Raw genomic sequence first — 15,143 nt, forward strand, 5'->3', positions numbered from 1 at the left:
CTTTTTCAGCAATTTTATATAATTGCCTGGTGTCTATAAAGTACATCTGTTAAGTTTTTTTTCAGTAAAAATCGTTTAGTTATAGCTTTAGCTATTCGCTTCCCAGTGTTTGTTTCCCAATTACAAGAAAATAGGTCATTTTACATAAGCAGCTTCATATGCTAATGAGCTACTGCTCTGATTGGCTGGCCATTCTGCAAGGCCCGCCCTCCTCTTAGCGCTGATTTGTCCATTTCAGACAGTCCAGTGTCTACATAGACACTGGAGCAAAATCTGACTGGCTTGTACAAGGGGGCGTGTTTTATAGTTGGTGACTGTGGGGAAATGGCATAGCAACATGATTCCATTTTTTTACTGTGACTACGTCACACCTCCAAGTACCAAAATTCCCCCATCTTATCTTCCACCAATATAGGCACTAGCATTAGCGTTATCCATTTTTACAGGAAAAAGTCTTGAATGATCGTGGCTTGCTAGAAGTTGGAGTACCATAAGTTGGAGGGCCATAAAGCACACAATGTCCACCAGGCAATATAGATTGCCTGGTGGACATATAGAACACTGATGACGTCAATGGACATGGGATACAAAAGACGCGAACAAGAGGTTTCCTATAACATTGAACATGAGTCACAGGGACGCTACCTGAGTGGTCTGTCCATTAAGCTCCTCGCCGCTCCTGATTATGCTGCTGCCATGCAGGAAGGCCGTCAACGGGCTTGCCGAGGTGACCAATACATAGACGTTCACCGTGGCAACGAGACCAGCAGGTATGGATGGGTTCACTGAATGTCTGTCAGGAACCCCGTCGGGTAAAAATGAAACACAGCAAACACAGATTGTATTGGGAATCCGTCCCGATGAGAGAAAACAGAGTCTGCTGGGACCACGAGGAAGGAAAGTCATCATGTTGCTCTCTAGTGGTTGCATTCAAAGTACAGTAAAAAAAAAAAGGCTTGATTTCTCTATGAAAAGTATTCAATTTCCATGTATATACAGTACACTTTTATAGTGATTACAAGCTAAAGACGAAATTGAACTTTGCAATGTTGTATTGAAATTAACATCATTATAAGTCATAGTTTATAACCTTATCTGTTGGTGAATGATTGTTATATGTATTTAAAAATGACTGGATGAGGGTATATGCAGTAATGAATGCAACCAGCAGGAGTGCTAGTTGCCACTTTCCCTATCTATATCAATATTTTGGGATCAAATTGACTGACCTGTCGTGTTCTGCTGAATCTTGAAGGACTCTGAGCTTCTCATTGGTTGATCCACAGGCATATGGCTTCATGGGTAATGCAAATCCTGAGAGGGTGACACAGTGATAGACATACTTGAAAGCATATATAAACCACAACATCAGCATGTGTTTTAACCTGCTTGGGGTGCCAGATAGTGGGATTTACCTCATCCAAATAATTCAGATAGTGTCAGGTAAGCAACAAACTCCACCCATCTGGCACCTATGTAAGCTAAAATAAACCAGAACAAGAATTTGCAAATGCTATTTGATCCAGGTCTGGTACAAAGACACATGACGTCTAACCCTAACTTTTTATATTTAACTCTAACACACACACACACACACACACACACACACAAAGCTTATATCCACATCTGCCAGACAGGCAATTGTAGGTCCATTTGATGTGATCTTAATGGTCCTTTTATGGAGGGAATGGAATGTATACATACAGTATGTGTGTGTGCTTGTGTGCGTCTTGTGGGCATATTAAACTAGACCAGGGGCCTTGTACTCTTAACCCCTTGTGGTCAGTTTCTATAGTCCTTCTCAACATGAGTTTTGTGCATTCTTGTGTCCTCCATGACGTGTACGATTAAAAAACAAAAGAACGCGAGGATGGAGGACGTGACCAGAATGAATGGGAAGCCCCAAAATTCATTTGGTCAACAGTCAATAGTGCAGAGCTGGTTCTTGAGAAGTTCTCTTGTTGAAGAATGTTCTCCAGGAGGACACAAGTATCGACTTGACATTCTCGTATTTGATATTCACCTATGGTTAACTGTCTATTTTTTAGCTGCTTAATGAATGAATTATGTGATGTATTTCCTATATTAGGGGGTGGACATAATGCAGGGTGGAATCATTCAACAGTGTAAACCAATGGGATATCAGTTAGGGAGAGAAAGGCGGTATTATTTGATGGGAAGGGCAGAGGGGCGGGATTGTTCAAAAATCTGTGATGGTTTTTTCCTGCTACTGCATGAAGTCACCACTAAAGATTTTCAGTTTTCCAGCTAAAAAGGCAAAAAACATAAATTAATTTTAGTGTGAGTTTAAAGCTCACTTCTCACTCAGGCTCTTCAGCACAGGTCCCTCCCCTGCTACACAGCCAGCTAATTAGCCGACTTGCAGCTGTTAGTGATTATACTCATTAGTAGTTGTATATCTTGGCCACAGGCCTTTACATAGCAAAGCATTGTCTTTGTATCTCTTCTTTATATTGTACTCTTCTCTTCCTAGCACTTCTACCTCCACAATATATGCTTAATTTCTGTCCTAGCTATCCACCTTGTCATTGCACTGCATCCAACCCCATCCAACTGCATCTTGGGGCTTCTTGTTCGTTCTCGTCGGCCAAGTCACCATCTGATGCATCCTCAATATTTTGTGGTTGGCAAGTAAACTTACAGAATAATTCTTCGTCCTCAGCATTCTCTTGTTTTTTGTTCTTTGGCCATTAGATAAGAACGCAGATTGAGAATGACCCTGCTGTCTCTGCACTTCCTTGCTCTCACACTGATATGGATCACCTTGACACCTGCTGCCCTCTCTGCCGCATAAAATTCAGACATTCTCCATCATCAAACTCCTTGACATCTGACTGCATACCATCTGTCCTCAAGTCACTCCTCTCAAGAAAATTGATGAAACCTAAAAGACCCATAAATCAAAAACTAGAGATTGGTATGTTCTGCCTACCTGGCTGTTAGCCTGTTAGACCCCAACTAGTCTGGCTTCATTCTACTGAGACTGAAGGGAGTCATTCCTATGTTCCCAGGGTCCTATGTTCCCAAGGTCCTATGTTCCCAGGGTCCTATGTTCCCTAGCTCTATATAGCACATAATGGGAACCTGAAAAAGATGTTCCCCAGCTCTGTATTCGCTTAATATGGTTAGTTAGGGTTAGGGTTAGGGTTAAACATGGGACCCTGGGAACATAGGACCCTGGGAGAGCACATCTATAGAACTGGGGAACATAGGACCCTGGGAACATAGGACCCTTTGTCATGTTCCCATTATGTGCCATATAAATCTGGGGAACATAGATACGCTCCCGACTTCTCATCCTCAGGCCTAACTGCTGCCTTCAGCATTGTCAACCACCAGATGCTCATTGACACCCTTGCTGACTTGGGGGATCTCTGGCTCTGCACTCCCATGGTTTGCCTCCTACCTGTCAGTCTGCTCTAATCAGGTACACATCCCACAACTTTTATCAATGCTATGCTGATGACAGGCAACTCGTCCTGTAACACTCAGGTTGAGCTGTACGTCTCTGCTTGCCTTGCTAACATCTCTAGTGCATGTGTAACCACCACCTCAAGCTTAGTCTGCAACCTCCCTAAAGTCTCCCATGACACTCCCTCCTCTAGCAACCCATGGCTGCTCATATCAAATTCAAAACCCTGGTAAAAGTATAAAAGACTGTGAAGGGATCTACACCCCCATACCTCCTGGCCATGGTCCAGCCCCGCACACAAGCCTTGCTCTGTTGTTCTGCCCCTTCTGGTTGGTTAGCTCTCCGTTTTCTGCACTGGCCAAATCATCACTTCACCCAGTCTCAACTCTTCCCCCTCCCTCTGTCAGAACAGTAGAGTCAATCCTTAGCTTGTGCTGTAGGCTGAAAACTTTGCAAGCAGTAGCTCACATCACCTTCTCACCACTGAATCATATCCCATCTCCTCTACTCTAACACTCTAATTTTAATACTCTTCTTAGCTCTTATGTTTTCCAGGGAATTGTCAAGGAAATGTCTTCTATGGATTCTATGGATACAGGAATATTGTAGGGGCATGGAGGCTTTGACCATTGCACTCCTTCCCATTGGTTGCTTGTAATTTTGGGGATCTAGAAATGTAGGTTTATTCTAATGTTACATTCATTGTAAGTTGAGTGTCAGCTAAACAAATGTAGGCTAATATAACATGTGTTGCATAAGATGTGATGATGCCTGGTTGGTATGCTGTACTTCTGAGCTACATATCAATAGGGAGCGAGAGGGCATTGTCCTCCAATGGCAGACTGCTGTTAATGAAATTCCCAGAGATATGGCTACATAGTGTGTGTGTGTGTGTGTGTGTGCATGTGAGTGTGAGTGTGAGAGAGAGAGAGAGAGAGCGAGAGAGAGAGAGAGAGAGAAAGAGAGAGAGGGAGAGAGAGAGAGAGAGACTTCCAGTCAAATAATTGGACCCACAGTATGAAGAAAAAAGTACACCAGCCTTCCTCATTTTTGTTAGCAACTAAACTCCAGCACACCCAAGAGGAAAACAACATTATTGAACTATTTCCTGAGATCAAAGCCGCCTGAATGTTGGCCAAACTGGGAAAACAGAACTATCCCTCTCAAGATCCAGAGGCTGAATAGCAGTCAGCACCAAACAGCACCAACATGGGGCAGTGATGGCTGGCTATCATTATGTCTGACTATGACTGACACTGAGCAGAGTTTTAGCAAGGGGCAGTGAGGGGGTTGGAAAGGAAAGGATGGGCGCAGGAGGGTAATTTCAAAGAAAGTGCACCCCCTGTTTTTAACTGTGGCTCACAACACTGGGACTCTGCTGCTTCTGTCAACATTTATGCTGGACCTGAGCAGAGGAAAGACAATATTGTCATAGAGGCGAGGAGAACAATGAGAGTCTGTATGGATAACAGAAGAGGGCAAAGTAAGGACATGGCTGATGTAGGAGAATAGGAGATATATCATTATCTATGTAAAGCCTTGTTGGCATGTTTATTAGATAATTATGATAAGTTACCCCAATGCCTAACAGAAAATAATAATTATATTTTTCAAAGACTTTCTCCTAGGAGTGGAGCCAGTGAGTGCTATGTTGATATTGTGTGCTTCTCTGAAATAATCATTTCATGTAATTAGTCTTCAGTGGTTTCTTTTCTTTTGGTCTTTAATCTATGTGCACTAGGAGAGAGGAGGCCTTTCATATGAGGTCTTGATATGTGGAGAGGGTATACACACCCTGGTACAATTAATACTAATGGCTATGAATTGGCTATTCTTGTTTCATCCAATGCAATACATGCAGAGAGTTATGCAAAGCAATTAAAAACCTTTTGTCATTTGTTCATTTTTTTCTCTGAATGCAAATACATTTTGAAGGGATACAAACTTGTTTTTAGACAACTAAACTACTAGCCCACAATAATTTATTCATCCATCTTACTCTGAGGCGACTAGGGAAAGCTACAGCACCACTACATAGTCAGAAGCTTCCTTCAAAATTAGAATTTCATAAATTGCTCATAAACCACCAGTTTCTTCAGATCTTCTTGGGTCCAGGCCTCATCTCTGAAGACCACCGGTGTAAAGGATGAAAGATAATATTAAAGCTGTAGACTCACCTGAAAGGCGTCTGTCTTTGTAGAACTGGCAGAGGCCACCGCCAGCATCAGAGAAGGCCTCCACCAGCCAAGGCACCATATTGACCTGAGGACAAAGGAAGATTTGTGATGGAAGCAATGGTACCACAATCATTATAGAGTTTTGATTAGGTTGCTTTCATTTCAATCAACTCAGGAGTAGCATTATCTCAAACCTGAGAAGTTTGTCATCCAATCTCAATTTCTATTTACTTATTTAATTGAAATGAAAATTAAATTATCCTTGTCCTTCTACAGCATTAAACCATGTAAGACTAATTTAGACTGAAAGTGCATCCAAAATATGAGCATTGCTTTATAAAGGAACTTGCAAAGGGCAGTAGAGAAGTGGGCTTGTGACCAGAGGGTTGCCTGTTCAAATCTCTGGAACAGCTGCGAAAACAGGGATGGGGAAAGTCAACTACTGTCAAGGTAGGGCTGGACGATAATTCAATATTATCATTTATCGTCTTTCAGTGGGATTTTATTGTGATGATATGGTGATTTTGGGATATCGAGACGCACAATTCTGCTGTCTGAACTGATGAGAACAAGCAAATTTTATTTAGAAACTCAGACAAAATGAAGTATGGTAGGAATATTGTGTGAAAATTTCAGTTTAGTTTGACATCACACCAAACATTACCATTCAGTTCAATATGATGAACATAAAATTGATTATTTAACGTGATTTTGCATATGTGAGCCATATCGTCATATATATCGATATCGAAAAAAATCCTTATGATTATCGTGATATTGATTTCAACCATATCGTCCAGCCCTATGTCAAGGTGCCGCTGAGCAAGGCACTGAACCTCCATCTGCTCAGTGGCCACCACTGGGCGATGAAACTGTATAAATATGAAGAGTGTTGCTGGGAAAGAGTAAGGCCTTGATCAGACAGGACACACTTTTAGCAGCGGGAGGTGCGTTTTTCTAATTGTTTTCAATTAATTTAAGGACCGTTGTGTTGTGCCCTGTCTCAGGTTTATCTGCCTCGCTGATCACACTTTGATGCACTCTGAGAAAGCTCCCATGTTGGAGTTACTGGACGGTACTCAAGGAAGGAAAATAAAAAAACCTCTGTGTTTGGGATAGCTGGGAATACAGCTGCGTTAGTTTGTTTGCCGAAGATCTAACTGTTTATGCGTCTCCTGTTTCAGCTGACGGGCGTTCTTATTTGGGGGAAAGCTTTTGCCGAATTCTTTCTTGGAGGCCGCTGTGTAACCGAGGCTGGGCTACATGGGCTTCGGTTACAGAACGCCCCAAAAACCTCCGGCAGATCTTGGTTCACGTGAGAAAACAGCTATGGGAGTCAGAGAATGGAGCTACAGGGCCGGAGAAAGGGAGACAACATCACAAACACACTATAAGCCAATACAGAACTATGCAGAACCACATCCCAGCATATGGGACCGCTTTCCTAGCACAGGTCACTGTCAGTCCCTTATGGGTTAGCTCATTCCCAATCCAAGAGAAGCTGGTCTCACCCTCTGATGTGGCTGCAGACGAGAGAAGGAGACTCTTCTTAGGCAACTCTTCTCTGAACCACTGAGACACACCAGTATGCTCCATTCACTGGCACCTGAGAGAGAGAGAGAGAGAGAGAGAGAGAGAGAGAGAGAGAGAGAGAGAGAGAGAGAGAGAGAGAGAGAGAGAGAGAGAGAGAGAGTTGCTAATTGCTGTTCTTCCTATGTGTGTGTGGTCTTGCTTTGAATTTGGCCCTGGAGTGGGGAATAATTACTAGCCACAGAAAATGTAATGAACACCATTGCACACTGTGGGTTGAAGTGAAAAAGAATGGCAGCATGAAGAAATAGAATGGATGATCAACGGAGAAAGAGAGAAAAAGCTGGAGAGAAAGAATGGTTCGAGAAAGAGAGAGAGAGATGTGGAACGGAGATAAAAAAAAAAAAGTAGTAAGCACCTTGCCCAAATAAATGAAGTTTTACCTAATATGGTGAGAGAGAGACTCAGGGAGAAAAAGAAAAACAGAAAGAACAGAGAGAAAGAGCGAGAGAGCGTGGAGGGAAGTGGAGGGGAACATCTGGTAGTGATTGTGCAGCGTTGGAGGAAGTGTGCTGGTGTTTTTTGGCGGAGGCCCCGGCTGGTTCGGCCCCTGTGTTTTCAAGTGGAGAGAATAGGAGGAAGTGCCTCTAACGGCATCTCTGACAGACAGACAGCACAAATAAAGAGGTTCACCTGGGTCTGGCTGTGTGGGAAACGAATAATGACAGAAGAAGAGAAAGAGAAGAGAGGGGAAGAGAAGAAGAAAAGAGAACCCTGACCCTGATGATGCTGTTTCAAACCCAGTGCTCTAACTCCAGTGTTTCTGCTCTAGGAATTAAAGAAATAGGCTATGCCAAGTTTTTGAGATATTGGCCCTGTTAAATAGACACCAAAATTATCCATGTGCTCCAGGTAGATCGTTGGCTGTTCCATGCTAACACTTTAGCATACACTATGTTGATAGTAGACTCCATGCTAACACTTTAGCATACACTATGTTGACTGATAGGCTCCATGCTAACACTTTAGCATACACTATGCTGACTGATAGCTGGCTCCATGCCAACACTTGAGTGATAGTAGGCCACTAGCATTATCTTAAGTAAGAAGACTGACCTTTTAGTAATAAAATTTGTTAGTGTTTTTTTAGTAAATGGTGTGTATATTCATACATTTTATATAGCTAGGCTACTCAATAGCCACAATTTACTTTTGGTAACTTTTTAGCTGTAGCCTTCACATTCTCCCATCGCCCCCCACCTTCACTTACTATGGAAACAAAACAAGTCATGCTCCAAGTCTCGTGGAAACAGATCCCTGTCCACATGAAAAGTAGTCCAAGCTAAAACACTATCTTACTTTTCTATCACATATCACATTTCATGTACACTTTACCAGTCTCCGACACAAAACTTCCAGACCGTATATCATTTAGCTTTACAAGTTCAAATTTTTTAGATAATGCTAGTGGCCTACTATCACTCAATATAGTGTATGCTAAAGTGTTAGCATGGAGCATTTTAGTTCTTGATCTACTGGGGACACATGGATGATATTGGTGTCTATGTTCTCATCACTGAACCAGAAAGTTGACCAATCCACTAAAAACTAGGTGTATTCCTTTCAACACTGATCCATACAGAACCCAGGAAACCCCACATAACTGAGCGGCTATTCAGTACAATGGAGACTAAAAAGTTGGACTAGAAGTTAAGACTAGCCCTCTTCCTCTGTTTGGGTTTCTGTGAGTACAGGATATCCACAGGCCCTGAAAGGTATTAAAATGTCTTAAGTACAATTATTAGGGGTGATATTCTTTTCACCAGGCAATGACATGTTTCTTTGCGCTGCATGTCCACTTCTAGTTGAATATAGACCAGGGTTTGTAGTATAATATACAAAATAGAATAGAATAGAACAGAAGAGAATAATACATATGTTTTCATTGTATCTGCTTTACTAAACACAATTATACTTAATGTTCCTTAATTAATTTCCTGGTGTCCTTTCTCTTATTCTGCCCATTTATAGTTTCAGAACTTTCATCAGCGATGTTCAATCAGAAATAGGATGCTTTTTCCAGCTTTGTTTTTCTTATTTTGGTTTTTAAACTCTTAAATTCAATTCCACGTATCATTAAAAAGATCTTAAAAAATCTTGCATTTGACTTTCTGAAACCCGCAGATATCCCGGAGCAGCACACAATCGGGGCAGATTTCTAATCTCATGCGCCTAGACTAATGAGATTAGGCTTCATCTAATCAAAGAGCTCCTTCTTCCAGGAACCCTGTGTCCCATTCCTGAATGCTCCAATTTCTCTGTTCTGGATGATATCAGTCAGACAAATCCATTTGATCAGGAGGGGAGAGGAGTTGATATCTATCTCACAATCACATACAGACCAGATCAGTGACCTAAGCTGTGTCTAAATTCCCTCCATTTGTCTGACTTATTGTCCTTGATGACCACAGGTGGCTGGCTGCCGATTTATGGCAGTTGTAAAAGACTGAGTCAGGATCCCCATCCCCTTCCAGCGGATGGTACAGCTATTAAGGGCGGTCCTGTTTATCAGCTCAGGAGTGGCAGACACAGCTGTCAATCATCTGCCTGACCTGCTCATTTAAACCTGTCACTGTCCTACATAATAAACCAGGGTATCCACAGGTCCTTAAAAAGTCTTAAAAGGCCTTAAAAAGTCTTCAGTTTGGCTTTCTGAAGTTATGCATATTATTATCTTCCAATCTGCCTAAATACATGCATGTGTATGTAAACTCAATACTGCTATCACACACCTGCACACTAACTGACACACACACACATGCACTGACACACTCTCCGCCTGCGAGTTCAGCTGCTACTTTCAAAGCAAAACGTCTGAGTTGAGCTACGAGGGTTTTTACAGCGGTGACCCTCAGCGGGTCATGTTAAAAAGCCACTCACTTTTTCCATTTCCTTTCCCTCCCCTCTCTCTCCCTCTCTCTCTCTCTCTCCCTCTCATATCAATGAAATCTGCTCCACCCACACGGTTAGTAAACACTCCAGGCAGAATACTGCAGATACTGGAACTATTAACGCTTTAACCCTCTACCACCTACTCTGCTTCGCACACAAACGCACCTCTGTCACTCCACTCACACACACGCATTTCCTGTGGCTACCTGCCATTAGTGGAATACCTCCTCAGTGTGTGTTTGAGTGCTGACATCATGAGTGAATAAACCCACTGTATATATAACATGCTCTCTTAACCAGTATTATGTTTATATGATGCATGGGGGGAAAAAGTTGCAACGCTGCATTCAAGTGTTCCTTGTGAAGTCGAAAATGTGACTTAATGTATATTGAAGTCAAAAATAAAAACAAAGTGAAAATCTATTTAAAAAAATGATTGTTTTATATATAAAATGGTAATCTGCGAGATTCTCATTGTTTTTTTGTGTACAACATTTTTCCATGCTTTTCCAAACTTACAAAAACTTGGAAATGACCGAATTCTTTTCCCATCAATCGGGCATAGAGAGTAGCAAAACAGACATTTTTGAATGTAAAGATATTGCATATTATTACTTTAATAATCATGTATTTAATAATATATATCGCTTTTACCATCTGTTGCTCCCCACAACTTGGGTAACACAGAAAATTCCAACTTGCCCAGTCGGTATTTACCGCTTTTGTTGGGTCGCTCACATGACCGCAACTCATGATTAATAGCAGAATAATAGCTGGTTTGCATGTGTGCATATTGCAGTGATGTAATTCAGGGTTTTCCTTGATATCTCCCACTATTCTTCTTCTTCTCGCTCCTTCACTTCTATGCTGCACCATCATTCACTCACGCTGTCTTGTCTTTTATTTTTGAGATCTACCACCTCTCTCTCTCTCTCTCTCTCTCTCATGCTTTCTTGTCTTTTATTTTTGAGATCCACCAGCTCAGATCTGCTCTTCATCTCTCTCTCTCTCATGTTTTATTTTTGAGATCCACCAGCTCATATCCTTTCTCTCTCTCTCTTTCTCTCTCGCTCTCTCTCTCTGACACACACACACACTCTCTGTCTCTCTCTCTCTTCCTCATCTTTTATTTTTGAGATCCACCAGCTCATATCTGCCCTTCCTCTCTCTCTCTCTCTCTGTCTCTCTCTCTCGTCTTTTATTTTTGAGATCCACCAGCTCTCTCTCTTATCTTTTTTGAGATCCACCAGTTCATATCTGCTCTTCCTTTCCCTCTCTCTTTCTCTCTCTCTCTCTCACACACACTCTATCTCTCTCTTTCTCTCTCTCACACACACTCTCTGTCTCTCTCTTCCTCATCTTTTATTTTTGAGATCCACCAGCTCGTATCTGCTCTTCCTTTCTCTCTCTCTCTCATCTTTTATTTTTGAGATCCACCAGCTTGTATCTGCTCTTCCTTTCTCTATCTCTCTCGTCTTTTATTTTTGAGATCCACCACCTCTCTCTCTCTCTCTCTCTCTCTCTCATGCTTTCTTGTCTTTTATTTTTGATATCCACCAGCTCATATCTGCTCTTCCTTTCTCTCTCTCTCTCTCTCACTCTGTGTGTCTCTCTCTCTCTCTCCTTTTATTTTTGAGCTCCACCAGCTCTCTCTCTCTCTCTCATCTTTTATTTTTGAGATCCACCACCTCTCCCTCTCTCTCTCTCTCATGCTTTCTTGTCTTTTATTTTTGAGATCCACCAGCTCATATCTGCTCTTCCTTTCTCTCTCTCTCTCTCTCACTCTCTCACTCTGTGTGTGTCTCTCTCTCTCTCCTTTTATTTTTGAGCTCCACCAGCTCTCTCTCTCTCTCTCATCTTTTATTTTTGAGATCCACCAGCTCATATCTGCCCTTCCTCTCTCTCTCTCTCTCTGTCTCTCTCTCTCGTCTTTTATTTTTGAGATCCACCAGCTCTCTCTCTTATCTTTTTTGAGATCCACCAGTTCATATCTGCTCTTCCTTTCCCTCTCTCTTTCTCTCTCTCTCTCTCACACACACTCTATCTCTCTCTCTCTCTCTCTCACACACACTCTCTGTCTCTCTCTTCCTCATCTTTTATTTTTGAGATCCACCAGCTCGTATCTGCTCTTCCTTTCTCTCTCTCTCTCATCTTTTATTTTTGAGATCCACCAGCTTGTATCTGCTCTTCCTTTCTCTATCTCTCTCGTCTTTTATTTTTGAGATCCACCACCTCTCTCTCTCTCTCTCTCTCTCTCTCATGCTTTCTTGTCTTTTATTTTTGAGATCCACCAGCTCATATCTGCTCTTCCTTTCTCTCTCTCTCTCTCTCACTCTCTCACTCTGTGTGTGTCTCTCTCTCTCTCCTTTTATTTTTGAGCTCCACCAGCTCTCTCTCTCTCTCTCATCTTTTATTTTTGAGATCCACCACCTCTCTCTCTCCCTCCCTCCCTCCCTCCCTCCACCCCTCTCTCACCCCCGCGCGGCCTGAGGGCGGCGCTGGTCTCGGCGTATCGGGACAGCCGCACCTCGTGGCCCGTCTGCTCCAGGACCCGCTGGTACAGCTGGACCTCGGTGTCGGTGGCCACGTGCCGGCCGGTCAGCACCACCGCCTGCCTCCGCCCCGCCCCCTTCTGACCCGCCCCCCGAACCTGAAGGAGGGAGGGAGGGAGGGAAAGGAAAGGAAGAGAGAGAGAGAGATAAACGATAAATCATTTGAATTTCCGATTTTTTTTTGTCCTATTTTCACTTCCGCTACTTCTTATTTTTCCTCCCATCTGCTTCCCAACTCAAAAAAAAAAAAAAGAGAGTCGTGGAGCCAGAGGCCGACGGAGTGGGGGGAGATAGGGTGTGTGTGTGTGTGTGGTGGTGGGGGGGTAGGGGGGGGGAGAGGAAATGAAAGCCTTGGCCCTGCCTTTCCCTGTGTTTAGCCATCACAGCAGTGGATAAGGAAAACACCCACAGCCAGTGGAAAAGGAGACAGAGGGGAAGGAAGGATTGGATGGCGGAAGAGAAGAGGAGAGAAGAGAAAAGAAGAGAAGAGAAGAGAAGAGAAGAGAAGAGAAGAGAAGAGAAGAGAAGAGAAGAGAAGAGAGAATGTAAACGTACGAAGTCATGAAATCAGTCCGAAAGTTGGGAGGCTATTTTCTTTCACTCTGTTTGTTCTCTCTCTTTCCTCCTCCTCCTCCTCCTCCTCCTGCGACCTTTCTCATCTCTCCCTCTGATCTCTCAATCGCTCAATCTTCCCTTCATTCCTCCTCCCTCCCCCCCCGTTCCCGGTTCCTCTGCCTCTCTTCTTTTGCATTTTTTTCCCCCCCATCCCTTTTCTCTTACCATTTCCCTCCCTTCCTCGTACTTTTTCTCTCTGTTTTATTTCTTTCGTTCCCTCCGAGGCACGGGGGCGCTAAGCGTTTCCATCTGGGAGCGGGGGGCCACATCAAAAAGGAGGGACGCCACAATAACCCCCCCCCCCACCCACCCACCCTCCCACCCTCTTTCCATCACTCCGTTCCTCAAGCCCAGATACTAAACTCAAACATGCAATTATTCCGCCAGCGCTCTGCTGCTCATTTTCTGCCTGCCAGTCCGCCGTGGCACAGGACCGTAGACACAAACATCCTTATTACATTATGAAAAAAAATCGGGTCCCGGTCTAGACATATATCTCCCTCCTTTTTTTTTTTCTCAGGCCGTAATAACATAATGAACCCATCCATCCATCGCCCCCTTCCCTCTCTTTATCCCGGTAACGTAGAGAAGGGGGAAAGCGCACGAGGAGAAAGTTTACGGTCGGCGCATAACACCTTGCGAGATATTAGAAAAACATTGCTTTAATAAAAGGGGAAATTGAATCAGGTGTTTGTGGTGGTGGTGGTGGTGGTGGGGGGGTGATCCTAAGAGCGGCTCATCTCCGCTGTAATGGACGCCAGGAAGGGACTCGTATTAAACCCCTCGCATAAACGCTGTTAATTTCGGAGGAGAAGCGCTGCTGGGTAAATTCTGCTTCTTATTGCTTACAGTGGGCTGGTGAACCACAGGCAGAGGGATGATGGATAAGGAGATCCGATGGCCAACGACAGTTTAAAGATGCATTACGCAAGATTTTTGATGTAAAATATAGGCTATACCCGTCTTGTCCGGTGATGGGGTTTGTTACTGGAAAAAGTAAGACAATTACACATTCATCTTATTATTTTCTTAAAAGCAGAGGTGGGATGTAACAAAGTAAAAACACTTCATTACTGTACTCAAGTAAGATTTTCAAGTATCTGTACTTTACTCCAGTTTTTCTTTCACTGAAGACTTTTTACTTTTACTCACTACATTTCAAAAGAAAAATCTGTACTTGCTACTCACTACATTTTCAAAACAGACTCGTTACTCTCGGGAAATCATCAACTGATTTTATAAAAAAAAAATATATTTTCAGCATCAGACGGCTTCCATCCCGGAAGCAGCTGATCAAGAGCCAGATGTGATTGGCTGCTTGTTCAGCAAACAGAGAGAGAAGCAACAGGAAGAAGAGAGAAGCAACAAGAGAGAGAATTAACATTAGTGAATTCAGCTGCTAGGGTTCAGGTTCCTGAGCTGCAGACTCTTTCTCATCTGGGATTCAAAGAAATGCTCAACAGAAAACCAGTTTAGAACATTAGAAATTACTTTAGAGAACAACTTTTACTTTTATACTTTAAGTAAATTAAAGTCCACGTACTTTTATACTTTGACTTGAGTAAAGGATTTGAAACGGTACTTCAACTTCTACCAGAGTATATTTTTAGATGAGTATTTGCACTTTTACTTGAGTAGGGAATTTGTGTACTTCTACCACCTCTGCTTAAAAGTAATGAATTACTTTACTTATTACTCCCTGAGAAAAGTTATTTGGGTAACACTTTACAATAAGGGCACATTAATTAATCATTCATTAACACTTAACTAATGTGTCTGGTAATCATTTACTAATGGTGTTCATGTTAACTAAGGTATTCATTTATACATTATTTAATAGTCATCTTTATAAACTATTAAATAATGTATAAATTAATACCTTAG

The 15,143-nt window shown here is 42.6% G+C and overlaps 1 protein-coding gene across 1 annotated transcript in view; it reads right to left on the minus strand.

The window, feature by feature from the left end:
* The window catches only part of cped1 (cadherin-like and PC-esterase domain containing 1), a gene marked incomplete at its 5' end in the record, with an annotated part of 61,709 nt that extends 48,967 nt beyond the window's left edge, over positions 1–12,742 (minus strand). Inside the window, 5 exons of the mRNA XM_071544323.1 lie at positions 646–793; positions 1,230–1,314; positions 5,611–5,695; positions 7,122–7,216; positions 12,568–12,742. Coding sequence (XP_071400424.1) covers positions 646–793; positions 1,230–1,314; positions 5,611–5,695; positions 7,122–7,216; positions 12,568–12,742 — 588 coding nt within the window. The remainder of the gene's footprint in view (positions 1–645; positions 794–1,229; positions 1,315–5,610; positions 5,696–7,121; positions 7,217–12,567) is intronic.
* Between the last annotated feature and the right edge of the window lie 2,401 nt (positions 12,743–15,143).

The sequence above is a fragment of the Centroberyx affinis genome, unplaced genomic scaffold (assembly GCF_046629955.1).
Source record: "Centroberyx affinis isolate AG114_WGS23_722 - 3 ecotype Tasmania unplaced genomic scaffold, CSIRO-AGI_Caff_v1 ptg004527l_1, whole genome shotgun sequence".
Classification (NCBI taxonomy): Eukaryota; Metazoa; Chordata; class Actinopteri; order Beryciformes; family Berycidae; genus Centroberyx; species Centroberyx affinis.